General features: G+C 25.4%; 1 protein-coding gene across 1 annotated transcript; it reads right to left on the bottom strand.

The window, feature by feature from the left end:
- Positions 1-765: 765 nt before the first annotated feature.
- On the bottom strand, positions 766-25,697 carry LOC119670109 (putative metabolite transport protein HI_1104). The gene is made up of 5 exons (XM_038080227.1): positions 25,658-25,697; positions 2,585-2,824; positions 2,248-2,511; positions 1,334-2,178; positions 766-1,273 (listed from the first exon to the last, which is right to left on the bottom strand). The coding sequence occupies exons 2-5, from the start codon at positions 2,809-2,811 to the stop codon at positions 1,026-1,028; spliced, it is 1,584 nt and encodes a 527-aa protein (XP_037936155.1). The 5' UTR covers positions 2,812-2,824; positions 25,658-25,697; the 3' UTR covers positions 766-1,025.
- Positions 25,698-27,545: the final 1,848 nt, after the last annotated feature.

The following is a 27,545-nucleotide window of genomic DNA, read 5'->3' as shown; positions in this document are numbered from 1 at the left end:
CTAATAATTTTTCATCAAAGGAATTGTAAATTTTTTTTCGCTGATCTGTAATACTTTTTTTAACTCTTTAGTACTGAGAAGAGATGAAATCCTAACCTTTTCTACATTCTTGATGGAGAATTTGGAAAAAAACTTGTTTTATCCACGTTTCAAGGGATGGATCTAAAGGGTTTGTCCAATTCTGACTATATTAATAAAACGTAACTTCAATTCCAACAATAATAATAATTGAGACAGAAGTTTTTTAAAAACATGTTAAACGGAACACACTGTCCTTTTTATTACTTAATGTGGTGTAAATTTAATTTCTCCGGCATATATTACTTTTTAATACCCAAGAAAAGATATTATACTATTACACATTTTCAAAAGAATACTGTATGTCTTTAAGACGTTCTTTTTTGGCTTTTTGCTTCACTGCTTATTAGAAAATAATATTATTTCTAGTATTAAAAACTACTTAGGCAGATTTTCACCAAGAAATCTCAATTGTTGATATATCTTGTGTGTCGATTCAGTTTGCAGTCAGTCCAGAAATCGTAAGTTTACACATCATACACATCAGTGTGATTATTCAATTGTTTTGGTTAAATGGTCACGCCACATATTGCAGCCGGTACAATAGGATACATATAATGATATATAATGATTTACTACAGGAAATCTTTTATTTCCTTTAAAAAAAAGTCAAAATGTTTAGTTTTCATACAATTTCATTTGTTTATTATTAACAACAACAATATAAAACAAATAAATTCAATTCAATTCACAATGTTAGCACGTTTTAGAAGTACTTTATCTAAAAATACAATAATTTCAATTCATTACAAAAATAAAAATATATATATTTGTCAGTAAAAAAAACTATCCACTAAAAACAATCTTAAACAATTGTTTGGCTTTTTTACTGTATCCTTAAATAACTAAAATCTAAACGGTAAAAAAAAAATCACACTTTTATAATCATACACAATTCATAATTTCATACATATGCGGGCTTTTAACCCTAGTAAGAAAACACATTTCTACAGTCTGCTACTCTCACGCGCTGAAAGTCCATTTTGAGGCTGTGACTTTTCAATATTTTTCATTTGTAAACTCTGTGGCATAACAGCAAGACGACCATTATGTGGTAATGTCTCATCAACGGCGAAGACTGAATTATCATGGCCATGCAAATTGCGAGTATGTGTCTCAGTGTTATTTTTATCCTTTTCCTCGGTACTTGGTTTACCCTCGAGTAAGAAACAGGTTATGAAGAAGAGTATAGAACCTTTAATAAAATGGTTATATTAATATATATAAACAATATCAACAAATGCTCTTTACTTACTTGTTCCATAAAGACCAGCATAGAAAATCATAATAGAACCACGATAACCAATAACCTTGGCAATTGGATCTACTAAGATGGGAAGATTACCACCGATATTATTCATAACAAACAGGAATACTCCGATAGTAGATGAACGCACTTGAAGAGGTACGATTTCTACAACAATTGCGAATACAATACCAAACCACATTTCTGCGAAGAAGTAACTGGATCCTAAAGTAACCATTGCCCAAAATGGTTCATAATACACTGAACCAAATGCTGGTAATGTGGCAATCAATTGACTAATAGCTAAAACAAATGCACGAGAACGTACACCCATTTTTGCAACAATTTTATCCGAAACTACGCCACCAACTACAACACCAACACTGCCAATACAAATAGTGACCATGAACAACCACCAACCCAAGTCTACTTCAGGAAAGTATGTATTATAGTATAAATCGGCATTATAGGCGAAAGTCATGCCACCACAATGACGAATAGAAGCAGCCAACATAAGCATAATCATAGCTGGATTAACTAAAACCTTCCATAGATTGACTTTTTCGCCATTTTTCATCTGACCATTTGCGTCACCAATTGCTTTTCTTTCTGGTTCTTTAAGTGTGGTGCCTGTGAGTACGGCAATAATCACTGCCAATATACCAACGCCAAAATAACATATACGCCAACCAAGATCGAAAAAGTTCAATTTAGTTATGTAACGACCCACGGGAAAAGCGATACCATAACCACCGTAAATTCCCCAATTGAAAATAGCCATAACCAGTGCACGTTTATGTTCAGGAAATATGTCAGACATAATGCCAGTAGCCAACGGATTACAACCAGATTCACTGTAATAACAATAATATATATAATTTTAATTAAAAAGTTGACAATGAAATAATCATATGTGTACATACCCTGCTGCCATTATCATTCTTAATAATGCCAATTGCCAATATTCCTTCACAGTGCCTTGCAAAATTATAGCCACTGCAAAGACCAATGTACAAACCGTTAAAAGTTTAACGCGATTATATTTATCAGCTGCAAAACCCATAAAAACACCACAAATCGTAAATACCAATATAAAGGTTGGACCAGCCAGTATTTGATATTCAATACCCAAACCATTGTAATTCCATTCGCAATAGGCGGTACCGTTTAGGTCTAAAGCTGTGCAACTATAAAAATAAAAAGAAAATGGGAAAAGGTTCTAATAAAATGCATTTTAAAAGTGTATAAAATTTTTTTTACCTGTCTTCATCCTTTACTGTGGAACACTGCTGTGGTAATTCTCGTCTTTGAAAATTTGTATTATTTTGTTGACAAGCATGGTCACCATAGTCCAATTCGATAGCAGTCTGCTTTGATGTGACACCTATCAAGTAATGACCCAATTCACCCAATATATAACCGATGGTCAGAATTGCCAACACATAAACGTTATAAAACGAGCTAAGTTTTTTGAATATCGAAATCATTTCTGCAACTTTTCTGAAATGAATAAAAATGGAAAATATTGTTATAGCACGTTATTTAAACTTGAATATGTGTTTACATTATAGACATGTTTATAAAATTAATATTTTCTGAGTATTAGTGACAAAATATACTATATAATCCCTAGTGTTCTGTTGTCTAATGCAGGTCTCTATCTGTTAAAAAACACTACATCTGTAGTGAACGAAACCAAGAGATGGGAATGGAATTGGATTACCCACTCACTAAGAAAGCCGCTTAATGACATCGCGAGGATGTCACTTGAATGGAACCCACAAGATGCAAAAAGAAAAATACATCCATCTACCACTTGGATCCACTCAGAGTGAGGGAAAAGTCAGGAAAGCGGCCCTTGGGTGGCGAACAAGAGTTTAGCTCAAAATCGTCAAAGCTGGAGAGTGTTTCTAACTGCCCTTTAGTCCAGCAGGAGTTACTTTTGAATTCATGTACATATATTTTATAACTATTTGTATATTTTTGTAATGTAAATGACAAAGTTCGAGAAAATTAATGATCATAACACAGACTTAACACACTCTCAGACTAAATACTACATCATATAGCAACTTTTTGTGAATGGACTGCCTCTGATGCGACAACTTTGTTTATTGATATATACACTTAGCAAAAAATGAGCCTTATTACTGTAAAAATTCTATGGAATATGTAACTACTACAAAATGATGATTTTTGTACTAAGTTTTTTGCATTTTAACATGTTCAGCGGTTGTTGAACGATTTATATTGCAAAATGACAAACCTTAAATTAAACATGATATGCGCTGGATGACAGTTCTGTTTGACATATGTTATTAAACATTGCTGTAAATCGGACATACCAAATAAATAACCTCTTATAAAAGAAACCACGATATTTCTCAAAAGATATCAGGGATCAGTCGTTGAAAATAAGAAACTTCTTAAGTTTATTGGTCTTAGCATAGCGGTGGAATTTTTCTTATTCGTTTAATTAAATTAAATGATTCTCAGAAAGTGTTATATATATTATTATAGTTAAATTAAAAAAAATTTATTATTTAAAAATAATAAATAATAAACTCAAACAGCCTTCTACAATAATTTATTGAAACTCTCTATGAATTATCGTTGACAAGCAATTATGTGTCTCATGCAATGAAGATAAGACACCCAACAGACACTGTACTTGTATCATCAATAAAATTAATATTACATTTTTTACCATATTTTTTATTGCATTTTTTTTTCGCTATATATTTTTATAAACAAATTTATATAGCTTATGCTTTTATTTATATAATATTGTATTATCGCACGAAATTAATTAATTTATTACATGCTTGCATGCATTTCTGAAATAAAAAATTATGTTGGATTTTGACAATAAAACACTCGAATTAAAAACAATTACTTTACATTTTTTTTATTAATAATTATTTGATAAGTAATAAGTTATTAATTTTTTTTATTTACTTATTAAACTACTAAACTACATTTTTATGGAAATTTTATTAGTTTTCGCACATAATATTCTCAACCACAAGACACAGTCATCCATGAAAAATAAAAAAAAAATCATTTATTTTAATATACTATATAGTATATAGTAATTGTCGTGTCTAATTTAATTACTAAGGTAAAACAAAAAAATAATTTTAATATTTGTTATACTGTAATTGTGGTTAAGTGTTTAATTAGCTGTATTAGTTTTATTAATGAAATTAGATTTGTATACCAAAGCGAAAACTTAAATCCTATTATATTTGTAATTATAAATGATTTAGCATATTTGTATGACTAAACGTTGTTTAAAAAAGGGAAAGTCTATTGATCTATTACCGGGTAATTCTGCGCTTATTAATAATTTAATTATATACTTGTATTAGGAAAGTTTTAAGAACTCTGTTTTTATTATTTACATTAAAATATAATAACGTTAATTACTAATTAATTAGAGAAGCTGTTCCAGATGTTCAAAGTATATAATAATTTTAAGGTCCTTTGTTTAGGATTTCAAAATTTTAAGTCTATATATTTTTTCCTAATTTTCAAGCCCTACTCGAATTGTCTGTTTTACTAGTGAACAGAGGCTTGTCAGTTTAATACAATTTTTTACCAGGCGAGTCTTCTTATCTTACTAAAATCTATATCTTATTTTGTCTTTAACAACTTCGACCTTATAATTATCAACAGTGACATGGGTCACAACTCCCTTAGGAAATTTGTTTCTTGACAGAAAGTACTTTAAGTACCCAGCTTTTTATTGCAACCCCCAGGTACACAATTGCAAGATGAATATCATTATCAAAGAGATGAATTTTAGAGAGCAATAAACCCACTGTAGCAATTATATAAATAAATTGTTACAATAACATTGCTGCTTAAATCCAAATTAATTGACACGATTGAATATTCATACTAAAATTCCTGAAAGAAGAAGAAATTACCTATAGAAGTGCTTCTAAGACTACTGCTGATACATAATTTGGGGATTTTTGGAGGCTACAAATCAATGCTGATGAACTAATAAAAATTGTTTATTTAATTTAATAATTCTAAAGACTTTTTTAACTGTATGTCTATGAATCAGCAATAACTTTTACTTTCAAAATCAACGTATGACAGATGTATCTATTAATTATCACATATTCACTAATTACATACATAAACAAAATAGTTTTTATTCCACAAACTTGCACATAAAGAGTTCATTGCTGCTAAAATCTACTGTTGCTAATAAAATCTATAAATGTAGGTGAAGAGTGATAACCCCTCTATAACTTTAGTCAATAAAAGTAAAAGAGTTTTTTTTAATATTGAAAAAGCTTACCCAAATCTTTGCAATAATTTTAGACCAAAATATTTAGTGATATTTCGAAAATGCTTGAATTATTCTTTTGCTGTCTTAGTGCTGTTTGCTTGCACTTTTGTCTTATTTTTTTTTCTAATTTTATCAATTTTATATTGCTGTCAGCATGGACTTTGGTGGTTTTTCAATCACTATTTTTTGTGTTTAGTACAAGCAATTGGCATTTTGGTTTGTTACTTTAATGTGTAAGTTAAGTTAAATTGAGCATTGACTGTATGCCTGAGTGAATTGGTAATTGAAATGTGCTGAACTGAAATTAAATTCATTTAGGGAGTGTTTTCTGTGTTAATTATACTTTTAAAAGTTCTAGAATAAGTTCACTTTGTAAAGAAGGCATTATTTTAGTAACAAATAAAAAAGTTTATGGTATGGAAAAATTAACAAATAAATTTATTAATTATGAAAACTTTATATAACTAACAATTGTTGTTTTTCTACCTAAAAATATTATCTATTATTTTTTCAATTTATTACAATTTTATTCATGTTTTTTAATTTAATATTAAAGTAAAATAAAATTTTTTTTTAAAAACAACTCCACATTTATCATAATCAAAACAAATAATGCAATTATGCAAAGAAATTATACATGGGTATTATAAATGGGTATAAATAAATTTTATTCCATTATGAAATTTACAATGTCAAGGTCTATTAAAGTAAAAAATTATTGTAATTATTTCATGCTCGAAGCACGCATAAAACAAGATACTCGTATAGATAGAAATCATGTGAATTTGTCGAAGCACTGGCACTGAACCTACGAATATCTATGCAGCAAAAATTGTGGGTTTGTTTACGCAAATGACTTATGCGGTTATGCGTTAGAATCAGATAATTTTGTCGGTAGTTTTGGAACGCCTTTACATACGAAGTAATTTTTTATGTTAATAATTACCCATTACAATATTTAAACGAGTAAATTTTATAAACAAATAAATGTAACTTTAAAATAAGTTGGCTAGTTTATCTTATTTTGCAATATATTTTAATTAAAAAGACATATATTTATAATATATTGCTAAAAATATTAAAATTAGTTCCGTAACGGATATAGGAAATATATTCAACTAATTTTATGAAGTGTTGTCAATCATTATTGTACTTTCTAATTTATTTGCGATTGATGTTGAGATCTATTGTTTAAATACATATAAGATATATTCAGTATAAGAAAAAGAAAAAAAAACAATTATATATTCTTTAAAAAATTCTCAACAACATTTACGAAAGTAAATTAATTCGATAATTAACTGACAGTAAAGTTCCCATTAGTAGTGATAACACAATGATTCTATAGGATTCTTTAAAAATTCTCAACAATATTGACGAAAGTAAATTATATCGATAATTAACTGATAGTCAAGGCCCCATTAGTAGCATCATAATGATCCTATAGGATTCTTTAAAAAATTCTCAACAACATTTACAAAAGTAAATTAATTCGATAATTAACTAACAGTATAGGCGGCATTAATAGTGATATCATAATGATCCTATTGGGTGATTGTCGCAGTAAAGTAAGTTTTTTCGAAAATTAACTAATAGTAAAGGTCCTATAAGTAGTCGTATTACAATGATCCTATAGGATCTAAGTGAGTTGATCATTTAGGTGATCATTTGCTACAATAAAGTAAATTAATTTGATAATTACCTATTTATAATAGTACAGGTCCTATTAGTAATGCTATCACAATGTACCTGTAGGTTTCATAAAAATAGTAAAGCTCCCATTGGTAATGGTATCACAGTGAACCCGGGAGTACAAAGTGGACTAATCATTTAAATTGACTGTTATATTAAAGTAAATTCGTTCGATAATTATTTAATAGTAAAAGTTTTCTTAGTAGTGGTATCACAGTGGACCTGTAAGTTCTAAGTGAGCTGATAATTTATGGTGACGGCCATAGTGACGTAAATTAATTCTAAAATTATCTTATAGTAAAGGTCCCATTAGTTGTCGTATCACAATAGACCCGTAGATTCTAAGTGAGCTACTCAGTAAAGGTGTCCTACCACCTTTCGATAATTAGCAAAAATAGTGAATATCCCATCAGTTGTGGTATCACTCGTAAGGCAAAGTGAGCTGATGATTTAAGATGACTTCCATAGTAACCTTAACTAACTTAAAGAAATTAAGTCAAACATTGTAAAAGTTCTAATTACTAATTGGACCTACTTCCTTATTGATATATCTTTTACACAAATAATTGTGTAAATTATTGTAGTATTCTAATTCTACAATATATTTCCGCAATATCTAGTAGATTAATTGAAAACCCTTAAAATAAATGCAAATAGGCAGTAAAATAATTTTAAAGAATAGAAACCACAGTTTTTTACTTTTAAATAAATTAAAATAAAGTAAAAGTCAATAACAATTAATTTACTTCTCCTCTCCAATTCGCTTGCATAATTTTATTTCCAAGAACATCTTGTTAATTGTTTTCTGTTTTTTGTTTTTTGTTGTACATTAATAGATAATTGTTCGCAAGTATCTGTTGACAATGACAATGATAAAATATAACTTATTTAGTTTGCTTCTAACTTATAATGGATATCAATTTGATCTACATATGTCGTGATCTGTTGACAAACCGTGACTAGAATGTGAAAGTTAACATGTGCATCAAATGATTTCATCACTTTTTTTTCGTTAATATATTTCACTTTAAATTTTTTTCATAAATACAATTTCAAAACCCAGAGATTAAAGTAATTATAAAGAGTAATTAAAGAAATATTTCAAAATGTTGGGAATGGAGTGTTAATTAGAACATTTAGTGTAATTATATTAAATGTTATAATTAATAGGTGCGACTAAGTAATGGAGACAACATTTTTGAAATGAGGTTATGTACGAACTGTGAATTATAACACTGAAGTGTAATAATTAAAACAAAAAAAATTTTAAATAATTAATGTTTTAATATATGTCAGAACGATTATGATTGCTTGGTAGTAACCATTTATAAATTAAATTTTTTAATTACAAATATGCAACACCCTGGAGTAGAGACCACTGTTACAAAAGTATGTTGATTATCATCATTTTAAAAACCGATGAAATTATATGCTAATATATCTCATTAGTACATTTCTAACATAAAATTTGAATAAATTACTAAACATTCGATGTGTAGAGAACTTAGACTTCAGTAAAGTCTAACCTAACTTATTTTCTTAGTATTTACTTGAATTTTTTATAAAATTAAAAGTAATTATATCATATGACTATGTCTCCACTTATCTCATTTAGGCAGTTTTGCTCATTAAGGTCGGTAATGCGGATAATTTACCATAACTTTCATATTAATGAGCTCATTATATATAAATAAATCAACAGATTTATTGTGAAAAATGTCAAACGCATCCCTTAAAAATGAATTTTCCACAAGAAAATTACCAAAATTTAAAATATTTTTCACGTTTTAAATGTAAAATGTAAACAAACAAGCTATTGCATATGCATAAATCAGCTTATGCCAATGGAAACGACCAAATCTTAATATCATTAACATAAGTAGTTTTAGCTGCAGTGTAAATATTATATATTTGTTATTATTTATTTATTATTATATAATAATATTATATATCATTATATAAAGGATTTTCAATTTCGTGTTCCTGATTTGGCCGCACTTTTGCAGTGACATATATCAAACACAATCCTTTTACAAGATACCATATGTTCTGTTTAAGATATACAGTTTCACAATATGAACGTCATATCACTGCAATCTTAATATACATTAAGAATTATTGATTTTTAGTAGGTAAAATTTTTTTCAGTAATGAAGCTTATTTTTTGATTGGTAGATCTGTCAACAAGCAAAATCCACAAGTAACTTCAAAAATGTAGTACCTATATGGAAAGATATGAAGTACTCTTAAACCTTTATAGCAGAGAAAGATTAGAGCACTAAAGAGACCACTATATTCACAAGAAGTTTTTTTTTTGTGGCAATGACTTAAATCTAATAACTGCAAATTAAATTTTTTACTTCAAATAATACAAATAAATATATATATAAAATTAAAAATTACAATCAATAGTTGTTATACTATGTTCAGTCAGTTAAATTTTCTTAATTTCGTAAAAAGGAAATTAAGTTAATTTCGAAAGTGTTCATACTGCCCCAAATTAAGGAAATCATATTTTTTTTTGCTACAAACACCATTTGTATCTGGGAAATTTTAAAAGTTGATTAATATAACTATAATGGGTGGCATGCAGTAGTTTTATTAGCGTTAGTGGATTTCAGGTATATGAATTATTATTTTCATTGTATTTTAAATTGATAATAGTTATATTATATATTCACTACTTTCAAAATATTTCTTAGTTTTATTAAAATGAACTGTTATTAACATTTATTTAAAAAAAATGTACGTTTTCGTTATCTCAACTTTATCTTTTGCTTAAAATTTATCTTACGCATAGTTGCATTTGAAATGTCCCTTAATTTCAGCCTACATTTCAACGAAATTAAGGTCATTTTCCTTAATTTCGTTATAACCTCAAAACTGAATTTTGTATGGAAAAATATCATAAATCATATTGCCATATACCAGTATATCACCGTTTAAAAATTTATATGACCACATTCTTTACACTTGTCAGTGCTAATGTTGACATTATTTTAATTTAATTGCAATATACAAATATGTGGGTAGTTTAAAAAATGTTAGGCATATCTTGTTTGAAATTACATTAAATTTTATGTCTTTGACTAATATTCTCTTCTTACAAACATAAACTACCTTGAACTTGGATGTAGGGGGTCACACACCTGTATCTAATATGTGTTCATAAATTTTTTTTAGAATTCATCAATTACAATTTTCAAGTCGAATTTTTGACAGTCAAGGTTAATGTTGTTTCTAACCATAAACCATAATGTTTATAAAATTATTAAATAAAAAAATTCTTTATGCAAAATTGAGAATAAAAAAACACCGATCAATAGAATTAATTTTTCTTAAAACTTCCATTAGAAATGCGGTTTGTTGGTTGTACGGACATGTGGCGAACAACTCAACAACTTAACCCATTCTCAACTCACATCGCAATTCTTCACCTAACAATGCGTCTCTGTGATTTTATTGGCATGCGGATGTTGCTAATTTTTAGGTTTTAAAATTCAAAAAAAAATTTTTTTTAATTAAAAAAAGAAACTTAAACTCAATTTAATATAATGTAATTGTCTTTAGTTGGATACTTTATGCTGTATTCGATTTGAAATTTTGGACATAATCCATTGACAATGGCTAATGATATAAATATGGTAAGAAGCTTTTAGTGTTTTTAAGTTTGTTATAAATACATATTTACATACGTATATTTCCGGTATGCCTTCTTCATCATTATCATCATTATTTATAACAAAATCTATTGTTGTGCAAATAAAATAGTTTTAATTTAAATCACAATAAAATTATAGAATACGACTTCTTTAGTATTAGGAAATACAGTTTAGATTTAAACTAAACTCAACTTTAAAGATTTTAAGCTTGATTTTATAGTCAAGTTCATTCCAAATACTATAAAATTATATTTAGAACTACTATTTCTCATATAAAATTTGATCAACTTATCATTATACTGCATATCTAAAGATTTAACCTATATAAATTATAACAAAGGCATATTTATTTAAAAAAAAAAATTAAACAAATAATTTGCAAAAAATGTTTAAATTTAATTTCCTTATACATAAATCAAGAATCACTGATTTTAATAAAAATTTAAACTATAATAAAAAAATGTTAATTGTTGTTGTATAAAATATAGTTTACGTGCCCAAAATATTATATAAAGACAATAAATTAATGATGTATCTTATAAATTTATACAAGAGAACCGTCTATGATGACAATTGCTTTTAAGAGTACCAAATAATTAAGAAAAAAATAACGTTTTCAATGTTTTAAAACTTAAAAAATATAAAAAAAATTTAAATAAAAATAAATAAAAATTTCAATTATTATTAAACTTTTTTATTTTATTTGGTCATTTAAAAGTATGACTTTTCAACAGAATTTTTAATGTGAAGATTGTCAACATTTAGTCATATAAGCAAATGCAAGTTTAAACTGACTATACATACAACCTTTTTTTTTCTTAACAATATCAATACCAACCTTGTACAAGTTCTGAACCTTGTATTTAGAATATTTTTAAATTTGCGGTTTAATATCTCAGATACATTTCCTCAAGTCGCATTTTTACCTTCATTTATTGCTTTAAATATCATTAACTTGGTTCGCAGAAAATTTTATTATTTAAACAAACTTCATTTTAAGCATTAAGTAAACTATAAATTATATCAACAAAGTCACGAAACCGTAAAGACAAGAGTCAACTCCTTAAAGTATCTGGTTGTGCTGTAATAGTTAATGTAAAAAAAAAAGATTTAAAAGTATTTAGCAAACGAAAGAATTGTTTCGAACTGGTTACCTAAAACCAGTTCAAAAATGCACACAAACCCAATTTATACTTTAACGTTGTAAAGATAATGATCATTTTAAAAGCGGCACAGAACAATCAAATCCCTTAAATATAGAAAATAATATATGAAAGTTGAGCCAAGGATGAAAGAATTTATGAAAACCTGTCAAAACCGTAAGAAAAATATGTAAAAAAATAATTACCACATTTTGCTAATTTCATTTAATCTGAATTTAATGGCACTATTTTAAAAATTTAAAAATTCTTAAAAAAAGTTATTTCCTCGTTAGAAATATGGAATAATAACGACGAATTTTTATTTAAAAAAAAAAAAATTTAGAAGAAAACTAAACAATACAAAGCTATGGATGATGGTGAATGTCAGTATTTCTTAACCAAAAATGTACTACTTTAGTTTGAGTTAGAGTACATTCCAACTTGTACACTAAAACTAACTTTAGCACAAATAATACTACGTAGTGTTTTTACGGATGATACACTGTACATACTTCAGATCTTACGAATCATTTTTAGGGTAGAAGTCTCAAAAATCTAACGCACAAACGACTTTCTTTTGAGAAGGCTTGAGTAGCCTCCCCTTTTAAGTAGAAGAGGCCTAACCTGAAAAGTTTATCAGTTTAAAGAGATCAGTTAGGAAAGGGGCTTTAAAGATTTTGAATGTTCTAGAAGGGGACCAACTTGAAAAATTTATCAGTTAGGATAGGAACCTCAAAGATTTTGAATGTTCTCCTAATTTCCGCAGAGCATTCAAAATTATTCATTATGTTTTAGAAGGACCGGTACTGATAGTTTCAAAAAAAAGATTGTATCGTGGAAAACAAAAAGTATAATTTCTATGCTTTCTATGTGATTCTATATAATAAAATGTATAATAAAAAATTAACTATATACTTTTTAATACTGATGTCCTACGAAACATCAGCATAATATGACACAACCCAAAAATTTGTATGTATTTAGTAACATCATTCCAATATTACTAAAAAAAAAAGATAATTCTATAAAGTAATCAATGTCAACTGATCTTAACAGTTTTAATTATTGATAGTGCACGGAATATATTATTGGCGGCAATTAAATTGATTTGTTGGCATATGACGAGGGTTCAATTAACAACCTGTCCGACATAAATAAACTATTAATGTGTCTATTAATCCATTCCATAAGTAGACATTATTGAGCTTTAAATATTTCTCTATTGTTCTGTTGGTTCATATTGTAATTGCTTTGAACATTGCCATATGCGTTAAAAGTGTGAAATATCCGCTTCGACAATTGAAATCTATTTAAAATTGTCTGAGAATAAGTGCATACAACGACTCAAACAAGAAACGACTCAATTAAAGTAATTAAAAAATTATTAATTTGAGAAAAAAAATTTTTGTTTTCATATATATTATGTACTTTGGAATATGAAAACTATTAGAAACATATTTCAATCAAAATATTGTATGTGAACAAGTATCTAAAATGTTAAGAGATTTACTTATAAGAATTTTTCTTTTGAACGAGTAAATGTAAAAATAATATAACAAATTGTATTGATATTAAATAAGTATAAAAAAAAAACTTTATAATTATAAAAATTATTTTCAAGTGTTAAGAATACATCTGCTTGTCTTAGCAGTTAGCCATGGCCAATAACTACTAACGAAGCCAACAGCCTACAAGATATATTGGTCAGATACATCTTATGGTATTGCACTGAAAAGCTACAATTTTTGCATATTTGTATTATTTATCACAACAAAAATTCCGATACAAACTTTGTTGTTGTTTATTAAAAATAATTGTTATTATAATCATAATGTTAGTAAACAATATAGTGCTGCTTATCTCTTGAAATTGTCAATTTTCAATCACAATCAAGGATAACAACTGATTTTATTATATATAAATTTACATCTAATAATGAATGCATAAAATTTATTACAACAAATAACAAATATTTGCTATAATTAATATACCAACAAGTAGGAGTAATACTATATGTTATATCATATATATATTTATTTAAATTATTAAGTGTAAAATAGCGCAACTTCTATAGTTTAATTAAACTTATTATGAATTCATTTAAACTAACCATAATACTGAAACCATTAAAATTGTATAATGTATACTTAAAAATTTATTACTATTACTTCCAGCTTAGCTTTTAATCTAGATTATTACAACTATGACTTTCTTTAAAATTCTAATGCATATTTATGACTTGTAATAATTTTTGTAACAGGTGTTACATATGTGCTATATAATTATACATTTATATATTTTTGTATTAATATATACATACATTTATTATTAAATAAGCTAAGCAAAAATAAATTAACTTCAACATGTGCAATGCTTATAGCTCTGTAAATATTTATGGACATACTCGTATACATTTTTCATTTATCTGAAATGACAAATGCTAGTATAAGTTCAACATTAGTATATTGCAATTATGCAAATTATTAATTATTATCCGAATAAACTATAAATATTCAATTACTCATTCAATTGTAAGATTTCAGTAATTGTAAGGTTCGAATGAAAAATCCATATTTTTATATACAGAACACTTTTTCTTTATTCAAAGGTTCTCTATTTATATATAATATTTTTTATTTCATTTCTGATGTGACATCTGCTATGTCACTGCCTGGTTCTCCCAAAAACTGGACAAAAATAATTGTGGGCTGTCAGTTTTACAGGACTGGAACACAAGCTTAAGGTTGAATTTAAACTTTTAATACAATTCGCTAATAACACGTCTGAGTGATCACATACTATTGCTAGAAATAAGATTTTGATCTGATATCACAATGAACCTTTATGGTCTACGCGTCGCCTTTTTGGCCCGCTAGCATATCCTGGCAGTGACGTGGTGACATAGCTCTCAAACCTTTCAAAATCTATGACCTAACCTAACCGAATGTGGCATAGAGTTTTTTCATCAACAATTTACTGTCACCATTATTGGCATTTTTAACCTGTGTCCAGTTTCGATCTTTATCAAAAAATCTTCACTTTCCACTGATCTTAATTTGGGAGCTGTTATCAGTGGGACACCCTAACGTTTCTGATCTGTGTCATTTTCTCAACGCAAGTAAGTTCTACCTCATTGTCAACTAACATAAATTATGTCACTCAGGACTCTCAGGATCATTATTTGCTCATGCAGGTTTAGTGTTCACTGTATCGAAATTTACCGATTTTTATTTTTATTATAATATTATTGGCTATAGGAAGATTTATCTTTTATCTTTATTCGCTTTCAGATAGATAAGATAAAATTACAAACTACACTAGCCATTGTTTCCATTACACAAGGAGTTAAAAAAATCATTTGGTATTCTAAATAAAATTAAGGGTATCCGATAAATTCAGTTTCACTATCTTTGTCTGCCCTATAAAAAAACGATGTTTTAGATATTGAAGTCGCTGCATTCATAGTCCTGGACAGATATATAGAAATTGATTAATGGATTCTACTTGTTGAAATAAACCGTCTTCATAAATTTTGAATTCTATAATCAATTAACTAATTAAATTTTAATTAATTAAAATTTTTTTTCAGAAATTGAATAATTAAAAGGAAGGAATAAAATCACAATGTTAAGTTGAAATAATTTATTATTATTTAATTATTAATAACTATCCAATAAGGAATCGTACCGCCTGTGGAATGACTAGACAAAATCATTAATTTATTATTTGCATATAAACAATAAATTTAAAAATTACTTTGTTAAATCACCAAATTAACATATATATTTTAATATTATAAAATACTATTAAATAATTATTAATATATATATATTTAAATGTTAGAAAAATATATAAATATCAAATGATTTTGCATAATTCGTACAAACAGAACAGATGTCTTAGCCACTGTGTAAATGAATAATCAACTATTTTATGTAAATAATCAAATTAAATTAATGAAATATATACTAATAGAATATTTAACAAAATTGTTGGTTGCAAATTGCAATTAGCAACAAAAAAGTCAACCTATTGCTAACAGAAATTACTTTAACGCGATTAAAGTCAAGAATTTCAATTTAACCTTACAGATTTTGCATAGCACTTATGACTACATATTGTATAATAAAAATATAACTATGTAATGAAAATAATTACTGCAGAATAAATAAATAATTGTTTTAATTATAACAAAATTGCATATATAATAAACAATGTATACACAAGAGTACAAGGTACTTTTATAGCATATTATAAAATAATAATTAAGAAAGAAATTATTTTTTTAAAAATTAAAACGACAATTTAAAATAGTTTGTATAATAATTTTTTCTTCGAAAAAATTAAGAATTAAAAACAAAATCGAATTTATTAAAGATTTCTTCAGTTCTTTACTGAAAAATTTATTTTCAACGAAAAGATAATATTTATAAAGTGACTCAACTTACTGACCAAGGCGATCAGTGATATTTGCTTTCTAAACAAAAGTGTCATACTATATATAGGTATTTTCATAAAAAAAACTGTCGAAACTTTTTGAAGAGAAAGAATAGATACTTGTTTTATTTTTTGGGTTTATTATTAAAAATAAAATAATAAAATTAAATTGATTTATTAATTTCTGGAATCTGTCCGTCGTATTGTAAGAAGTTGCTTTAGAGCAGAAATGTTCTGCTGTGAGAAATAAAGTAAAATAAAGGGCGTATATATTTATTTAACTATTATCATATAGTTCAATACTTATTAATGAGTACATTAATTAACAAATATTATATTCTTCATTTAAGTATTTTAATTCACGTAATTATTTTCAACTACTTCAATGAATAATTTGTATAATCAAATATATATTTTTCAATACTACAATAGTTTAACATTTGTTTTTTTTACATTAGAAATTATACATTTATGTATAATTATACCATAAAATATAAAATTTATTATATATAATAAAATAAACTATTAAATATTTTATGACTTAGAAGACATATTTTTTTCTACCTTGTCTAATTTTTTCAAACCTAAAGATATATAATGCTAAGTGAGAATATGCTTCTAAATATTGAAGTAGTAAATTGTTTATTTTAATGTAAATGTTGTTAAAATTAAAAGCTAAATAAAATTTTTATTAATGGACTGTAGTGAAAAGCAATTATAAAGTTGACCGCTGATCGAACATTAAAAAAAGCAACAAATTTGCGGTTATTAAATAGAATACATTATTTAGTTAGTCAAAGTAATTAAGTCACTTAAGAGATTATTAAACGATATTTTAAATAAGAACAAATAGATTTTCAACAAAGAATGATGTAGACTTCAGTGTCGAATAATAAACTTCTGACACCTTTGTCAAATCAATATTTTAAATATCATTTAACAACACTGGTATTGAAAGTAATATATGCACAACGCACTATAAACCCTTAGTCGTTGAGTACTTTAACTAGAAATGTCAAAAATATATTGGATCATATATATTTCAGTATCACTGTGTAGACCAACAATCGCTAGTTATTATATTAAATACACTTTGACACAACTGAAAGTCGTCACCTACTGTTAGAACTCAATATATCGGCATGACCCTTTCTATATATTAATGAACCAAAAATTTATTGGAGAGCGAAATTAAAATTAAAAGTCCATTAGTCAATGATTATATAGAAATGGGAGCTTAAACTATCTATCGTTTTTTATTACACATATTTCTATTGAATGGTTATATTAATTAACTTTAAGATGTCATCATTTCAATTCGAAGAAATTAATTAAACAGCATTTTTACAATCATTCGAAAAATTTTTAATGTTTGTTAAACTATATATTATTTTCTTAAGAAATTTAAAATTTTTTGAAGATAACGTTTTTATCACTTAAAATACAAACTTTGGGCCACTAACATCCACTAAAAATAATTTATGAATGAATATAAATTGAATATTGATTTCTTTAATGAACTACTTTTAATTTATTTGATTTATCTCAAATTTATATTTTAATATTTCTGTAAGCTATTCAAAAAATCAAAGAAATCAATATTTTATTGTTGTAAATATTAAGAGAAATAGTAAATACGATCGAAGGCTTTTCCATGTATATTTGGATATTTCCGCCTAGCACTTTCAATAAAAAATTTAAGGAACTTTCAGTAGCTAGAAGTATTTACTTATTAGACTGTTTCTTGTATAGGTTTAGTTGAAGAGATTATAATTGTGATTCTATGGATCCATTAAAGGTTATTGTGTTACCATGTAAAACTCCAAAGGTTTAAAACCATTCGAATTGAATAATAAATTATCATTTGTTCTTGAAAGACTCCTATAACTAACAAAACCTAGGAGAGATCTTTAAAAAACAGATCTATAAATATATCACTTCAATTTATAATGTTTTATTTAAGAATTTATTTATTTAAGAATTTATTTGAAATTAAATTTTATTTTATAAAATTTTATTTTGTTTACATATGAATTTAAGGCATCAAAAAGTAGGGTTTAAGGATTGTTGTACTGAACAATGGCTTATATGGTACACTTACTATTGTAAATAATGGACACAACATATTTTAAAGTTGCAGTGTTATATTCTAAATATATGTATATATAAAACATTGTTTTATCCATATCATATAAAAAACACTCAAAAATATTCTAAATAATAAGATATTCAACTTGCAGTTTTATTATTCTAAATAACGGGTACAATACATTTTAAGGTATATCTCTTCCGAATCTCAAAATAATTAAATACTCTTGTATTTTACAAACCGTCTGGAATAGCTATATTTGAACAATTTCTAGTATGTTCAACTTTATATCTTTTTTGGTAACATCTTAATCAAACGCATTTCTAACAATATTAATTGATATCTTTTCTTCAAGTCATATTCAGTTTAAAACTACTTTAACGTAAGTAAATGTTTAAAGATAATATTTACACTTTTTCATTAATGCAAATTTTTCACTTAACTGATTTGTTTTGTCGGTCGTAAGTTTTGTCAATATTTGCTAAAGATATAGTACATATATTGTAAATATGTATGAATGTATATAGTATTAGTAAAAACTGTTACGTTTGAACTGTTTTGCACTATTGTAAATGAATAGTGAAGTATTTGTGTTGTCAATAAAGGGACTATTATGAACAAGTATCTCATTAGTAAAAGTTAATGTAAAGAATTATAGCAAAAATACATTTACAGTAATGTTTAATATTTAATTTGCTTTTGAACGTCAGTTATAAGGCAGTGACAATTTTACTTCATATAAAAACTATTGTATCTAATAGAGAGGTTTCGAACAGTATTGAATTGCAACAACAAAATTTTTTATTTATTTTTTGTTGTAACAATTCAGTACCGTTCGAAACCTCTCTAGTAATGATTGATTAAATTGTTTTCTAATATATCATTACTAATTATATATGTTCAGTTAATAGTTAATGTAAGCATTTAATTGAAATTGATAAATTAATATTTAATCTCATTTATCTTAAATATTCATTGGATCCGAAAACGATTGAGTTGAAAAGTCATTCAACTTTCTAGGCAGTGCAATTTTTTCACACGAGTCGAAAATAAATTAGCAATAAATTAATCATTTTAAATTAAAGGGTTTTTTCTAATAAACTAATAATCTATTGTTTAAATTCATTATGATTAAATTGTGATAAAAAATAGCAATGTTAAATTTTTAAAAATAGAAAACGATTTGTACTATTTAAAACAATTAAAGTCATTAATAGTTAATAGTAAGCAGATAATTTTATATTTTGCTATTGTTTTTGTTTAAAAATGATGTATATAATAACTATATATATCAGATTCAACAGTTCAAACATTTTTTTAATTGATTGAAAAAATTAAATAAATAAATCCAGGGAAATTAATAGTTGCAACATGGATTTAATTGATTTATAAAATGTAGTTAATGTTTTAGTAATTAAAAACAAATTTTTTGAAATATTATTTTTATAGAATGCATCGGTTTTAAATAAAATTTTATTAATTTATTAAAATATTATAAGTTTTTATATATTATATATTGTTACATTTGATTAGGTTATTCTAAGCTAAGGGTTACTTGCTTTTCAACTTATAAATTAAATATTTCAATGTTATTATTAGTAATTACCAATATATTTGAATTCAAAATAAAATATATAAAACCTTAATGAAATTCTTAGATGGATTTGTAAGTTAGTACTATTACTATATATTTACATTCATAATTATCGATAATAGCATAATATAGAAAGTTATTTATACAGAAATAGTGTTTGCTGGTACACACTTATCGATTTAATTGCGATAGTGTAAACGCACTAAAAAAGTAAGAACAAAAAGTGACACATTTAATCATTTTTTTGGCTATGTGTTGCTATTGTGAAGGATTTTATGTTATCTAAAAATATGTCAAGAGACCCATATAAAATGTGATATATATATAAAAACTGGAGTCTATTAGATACATAAGTGAAGAAGCTAGCAGTATTTGAAAGATAAATTAATCAACTATAATAAGGCGATACATTTATCAGGTATATAAAGCAACAACTCTTGGAGTAGATAGATATACATACCTATATGTTATATATATAACGAAAGAGAGAGTAATATCACGAATATTGGAAGCCGAATTTAGAAAGAAAACGTGAATATCTAAAAATATTATGCGGTGACAGTGTTTGGCAAGATCTTAAAGAGTTGAATATTAGCAAATGGAGAGCAAAGAAAAAGGATTGACGGATTTTGTTAATAAAGCTTAGTATCAAAATAGAATGTGAGCTACGATGACGATTGTCACAAAACGAATCCAATCTTTAGTGTTCTCCGGAAGTGTCTTGCCAACTTGTATTAAGGTTTATTTTAAGTTTATTAATAGCTATAATACAGTTCGGGTTAGTTTAGAAGACATTTTCCAGAAAGGGTACAATGGATCTCATAAGTTGCGATTTATCATTATATTTTATAATAAGAAAATTTTAAATTTGAAAAAAAATTTAAAATTTATATACAATCTCTGATTGTTTGAATACAATATATAAATACAATTTTTTATCTAAATGAAGTAGTTCGGCTTAAAAAGTTTTAAAATCATTTTTATTTAACAATAATTGAAATAATATAAAATTTGAACTTTGATGAGCTGAAAACCGGTATACATTATTATTATATATATTTTAATATTTAAGTAATTTACACCTACAAATATCGATTTTATTTTTAGTTTTGCATAAAGAATTCCAAAGTAACTTTTTGCTAACTAGTATGGCAACTTTACACTCAAGGTTGCAAGTAAAAGAACCAAACCCAAACTGTATTTATAGTTTTTATATACATACATATTTTATTGTTCAAATTCAAAGCAATCATAAACTGTAATTAAGTATTTAGTATATAAAAGTATATACATTTAGCGCCAAAAAATGTCAAGATTTTTATTAATAGCAAAATTGTGTTTATCGTAAATGACATGTAATTTTTGGTTTTGACTTTGACTTTCATTACCAGCTAAAACACTCTATAAAAAATTAATAACTATGTAGAGATATTTTATATATCTAATATTAGGGACATATCTGTGTTAGGAATATTAAAAATAAACTTAAAGCAATAAATATAGATCACTGATATTTATTAAAATGAGATAATAGGTTCCTTGAAGAGCACCAAATATTATTTTGAAAGAATGGATTGGTTTTAAATAAAATTATGTTATGCACAGCATGCTATCATTAGAATATAGAAATATGTCACCCAAAAAGTTTGGTGACGGACCACGTATTACAATCTTTATCGAATCGCTACATAAAATTTAAATATAATATTATCGATTAAATATGGTGGAAAAATATTTTCTTATATATAATACTTTACTCATATATTTAACTATGTTTTCTACTCAAAAAAAAAAAAACAAAAATAGTAGACAATTTTAATAATAATATAATACAAGTATAAAAACTATTGCTTAATAAGATAATATCATGTTATAAGCAATTAATCAGTTCTTAATGAAAGTGTAGGAAAGAAGAAACTAGAAACTATAATTAATGAAATTACCATATTATATACAAACAAGTCTAAAAATATACATCATTGTAAAATTTCAACACAAAACAATTATACAACAATATATATTTTAGTAATACTGTAACATATAATAATAATATAATACTATATATAATAAAATAAAGGCATAAAAATTGGCATATTGATCACTAATCAACACCTCAAGAAAAGAAAGACAAAATAAATTTTATTTTCTAAATTAATTAATTCATTAAAAATATGCATACCCTGCCTCATGCTTTCCCTAATGCAAATACAAATTCTTGAATCCAATATTTTACAGATGTTCACATTAAGATACAATAAGTGTATCTTATATTTATAATAATTTGTAAGCATTAATGGATTTTAATAACAAACGTAAATTACTCAAAATGTAATTACATATGTAGTATATACGTTTTATTTCACTTCAATTACTTTAACATTTATATATTCTTTTAATTATTTAACATTTTGCACATTTTATTAACTATCTTCTAATTGTATTTAATATTCGATTTCTTTATGCCATAAAAATTTTTTATTGGAAATGTACATTTATTTTAGATTAATATCTTTAGTCACGAATTCAAGTTCTATGCATATGCAATTTATGTATCTTCACATATTAAACATACTTTTGTATATTTATTTACAATTAACAATAATGGAGGAGGTCTTATAGAAATTGTTAAGCTTCAAGTATTGTTAAAAATAAACAATGCTGTATATTTCAATTATCTTATGTACATATAGTTTGGGTGAATTTAGTAATTAAGCATGGAAAATATTGTATAAAATAATTTTTATATATACAGATATTTTTTAAAACAGCTTAAATAGGAAGATTTTTATTTTGCATATAGAGCAGTTAATAAAAAATAATTGCTGATATATAATACACCTACAGTATACTTATGTATTATTGAAATTAACATAAAAGAACTTAATTAAAAAAAATTTTAAGTTTCTCAAGGAAGTTTAAAACTATTAAAACAAAATTTTAAAACTTTGAATGTAACTAAATAAAAAGTACAAAATGTAAATTTTTAATTATAATAATAGATTAAATAAATAAATAAAATAAAAATCCCACAATATAAACCGACAGGATGCCCTACCTAGCACTATCTAATCTCAGAGTAATCACTAACCGCACGGGGCGGTACGCAGATCTTAGATCAATCAACAAACAAGTGATTTCAAATTAAAAAAAAGGTATATAATTTATTTTCAATTAAATTAAATAATATTAATAAATTCTTCAACAAAGTTAAGTGTGTAATGTGAGTCCTTGCGTCCTTATTAAGTTTAAATTTTGAATTTCGTTCTATTTGTAGTTTAGTTAAAACTCAAATATTTATTATATAGACCATTTGAATACTACTTTTACTTTCATTAATTCTCGCTAATTTATTTTGTTTACTAAAAAGTAATTAATGAAGAATATTGTTTTCCTATGTAATGATGAATAACATTAATATTTGTATATATTATCTATTTACTAGTAATAATGACATTATACAACAAAATCAACTAATTATAAAATGATGTTGTCACTAATATTGTGAAATTAATCTTAATTAATTATTAGGTGCTTTACTTTAAATAGGGACTTTACGTGACAAATTAATTAAGTTGAACTAATTAAGTTAAACTAATTAAGAAAATTTTTAAATTACAAATACTTTACGTATAATGCATTAAATATTATTTAAAATAGTTTCTGGAATTTATAAATCTTAAACAAAGCATAACCTTTTTTTTAACCTTTATTAAACATCTTTGGATATTATTTTTCCTTTCTGAAAATTTTATTGTAATATGTTGACCTTTCTGTAGAAATAATTTAGTTAATTTAAAATGATAAAAAAAACATACCTGTGATATGAATACTTGTATTAGTACCTGTCTTTGAATCCTAATTATTTGAAAATTAAATTTTCTTAAACAAAAAACGGATTATATCAACGTCTGAGTACACTGATATTTTGGAAAATTCTATACACATTCACTAATAGTTTTCTATTATTTTTGCAATCTAGTTATTATCTCTTATTTTTTAAAAATTGTAGAAATTAGTTTTTTAAACGAAAAAGATTAAGATGAAGATTTTATCATTCTTAATATTTATTTATAATATTTCTCTTTAGAAATATTAGACATTACTTATCACTATTATATTATTTAAAATAATACTTTATGAATTTTTAAGCTTCAAATAACTTTATTATAGTTTAAAACAAATAGAAATGAACAAAGTTCGAAGTTCTTGTCTTGGTACTAGGAGTCGAACAATTATATAGGAAATAATAAAACTAACAAATATTTTCAAATAATAAGTATTTAACAATGCTTAAAAAGCTGTTTGGGTAATTGAAATATTTAAACAAATAAAAATAAATTTTATTTTGTTTCGAATTATTACAGTTCGATTAATTCCTATAAAAAAATATGTTTTTTGTATTTGAATTTAAAATATATAATATATATTTTATATACTGTCTGTATATAAAATTATAGACAGTTTCACACCCGTAAAAGCTTTTACTTTTTTCATATAAAAAACTTTTTACTACTGAACAGTAAAATCTACCTAAAGTGATTTAGGCCCTATGCTTCACTAGAAGAGAAGGACGGCAGTGGGTAAGTAAAGTGGTCATTGGAAGTTAGCCAATTGTTGCTCGTTCATGTAGGTGTCTGCTCAGAAGGAATTAAGTTGTTCCAAATAATAACAAAAAACAAATTTAATTTTATAAAACTTGTCAATTTAAAAGGGATATGAATTGATTACGTTTATATCGTATATGTACAACGATTTAGTAATTAATTATAGAGTTAAAGTTTTTTTTTGAAAAAAAATTTTTTTTTAATTATTCTTTTAATTTTTTTTTAACTTTTTGTTTATTTTCAAAATTTTTTTTTTATTTATTTTCTTATATTTTTTTTAATTTTTTTTTGATATCAGTATTATATAATTTTTGAATTTTTTGGCTTTAAAATTATTCTATATAATTTCACCCAACTAAATACTACAGTCAATATTTTAGCTGTATACATTTTTTTTAACTCATCAAAAACTTTCTATTACTAATATATTGTAAATAACATATAGTACGAGTTTTATTAGTTAAAAAAAAAATAAAAACATTTTTACAGCATAAAAAATGTTTTTTTTGAACATTTTTTGTGCAATACACAACAAATTTTAATTTTTTTTTTTTAATTTATAACAACGATTTTAATATAATAATAAGAGATTTTTCTAATAAACAGAAAAGCACAATATGCTATCAATAAATGCCTATAATTCTCAATAAAGTTTTTGAGCACATTTGTTTTTTTTTATAATATTTAAAAATACACATTTTTTCTTTTTGCTCTGTTTTAAACTTTTAATTAATAAAACTTTTTAAAAAATTTTCTTTATCGTAATTACTGCAAATATCGTAAAAAGTAACATAGTTTTCAACTCACCTTTAAAACTATATATCCTTTTAGAAATTTTCGTTAATTTATTTGTAACACTTTTTAAAATTTAATAAAAAATATTATTTTTTTATTATAAATGTTTTTTTTAGATAAAAAAATTATTTTAAATAAAGTATTTTATAACAATTATTTACTTGAAATATTTTTCCAATATTATTTATATTTTTAATATTTATATTGAATCAATATTTGATATAGATTTTTTTATTAAGCTTTCACAAACGACTTCCACTCAGCTTCACTTGTGCAACTCAATTGACTGTGCTTAATTAATTTGAATTCTTTTAATATTGAATTTATATATTCTATATTGTAAGCAATGAAATTGTTAGCTTGAATTTTATGCGAATTAATTCAAATTTTAAAGAGAAATATCGTAAGCGTTCTGTGACTGTGACTGTGACGTAGGCAACCATTCAAGTCAACAGCGGCGAGCTTGAACTACGTACGACGTTGATCAACTCGCGAACTGAAATTTATTTCTTCTTGTATGCTGGCTTTAAATGAAACTTGGTAAGACGATGAAACCTTTTGTTGTTGTTTTTTATTTTTTTATTTATTTTTTTTGTTAAGTAACAATAAACGTTATCAATGCTCTCGTTGTTGTTGTAGTTGTTAGCGATGTTGTTGTTGTTAGTGTTGTTGTTGTAACTAAGTGATTCTTTTTACCATAAATTAATATAGAACTTATTTTAAAGTTGCTTTCAAACTTGTTTGACACAAACTCGTCCTAAGCGCAGCAGCAGACAAAGAAAACAGATTTGATTTATATGAAGCAAATAATTAAATGTGAATTTTTATTTTCGTTCCGCAAGACAAACAAAAAAAAAAGAAGAAAGAAAATAATTAATTTATGCCTTTTTTTTTTAATCACAGATTGTAACCAATGAAAGTATTTGTCACAAGAAATTATTTTTAAAATAATATGAAACGTTCTTAGGAAGATAAGAAGGAAAAAGGATTTAAAAATAATTTTTAATTGCTTTTGTAAATTAAAAAATTGGAAGGGAACAATATTTTCAATTTTTTTAATAGGTATTTTTATTGATAAGACAAGATACACGAAATTATTTTTAAATAAAAAATTACAAAATATAATATAAAAAAAAACATCATTTAATTTAAAAATAACAGATGGAGTAGAACTAAGCTCCGACCATTCCCCTCTCTACATAACCCTCTTCGAATCTGCCTTAATAAATAAAAAATGTCTAAAACTTGAAAATAAATATACAGATTGGAGTTACTTCAGAAGAATCCTTAATGAAAACACCATTGCTTCAAAAGAAATTTGTGAAGAAAATGATCTTGAAAGCGAAATTTTGAACCTTACAAATTTACTACAACATGCGGCTTGGTGCAGCACGCCCACATTAAGGAATGCAACCTATCCTCATAAATACCCAAAAGTCATTGTGGATCTTATGCGGGAAAAAAGAAAGATGCGGAAAAAGTGGCAGCAATCCAGATTTCCAGCAGACAAAGCCATTCTTAACAGACTTGCAAAAGAACTCAGCCTAAAAATCAAGCAATTTAAAAATAATCAATTCAACTACTACCTATCTAACTTAAGTAATGATCGTGCTACCAACTATTCTCTCTGGAAATGCACACGAAACCTTAAGCGACCTTTAGTACACAAAGCTCCAATTAAAAATCACGCTAATCAATGGGCTAAAAGCGATGAGGAAAAAGTGGAGGTCTTTTCCAAACACCTGTCAAAAGTGTTTTCCATAGACGAAAACGTTAACAATGCAGTAATCTGCCCTCCTAGGACAGCACATTCATCATGTATTCCACCAACCACCGAGCTTGAGGTAATGATGATTATTAAAAATGAACTTAAGCTAAAAAAAACCCCAGGTTATGAATT

The sequence above is a fragment of the Teleopsis dalmanni genome, chromosome 1 (genome assembly GCF_002237135.1).
Source record: "Teleopsis dalmanni isolate 2A chromosome 1, ASM223713v2, whole genome shotgun sequence".
NCBI classification, from domain to species: domain Eukaryota; kingdom Metazoa; phylum Arthropoda; class Insecta; order Diptera; family Diopsidae; genus Teleopsis; species Teleopsis dalmanni.
The sequence above is the reverse complement of the archived record's forward strand: the minus strand, read 5'-3'. Positions and strand labels throughout refer to the sequence as shown.

Coding starts and splice junctions, on each gene's coding strand:
- LOC119670109 (XM_038080227.1), bottom strand. CDS start 2,811: ATGATTTCGATATTCAAAAAACTTAGCTCGTTTTATAACGTTTATGTG. Junction 2,179..2,247: donor AGAATGATAATGGCAGCAGG/GTATGTACACAT, acceptor TTGTTATTACAG/TGAATCTGGTTGTAATCCGT. Junction 1,274..1,333: donor TGCTGGTCTTTATGGAACAA/GTAAGTAAAGAG, acceptor ATTTTATTAAAG/GTTCTATACTCTTCTTCATA.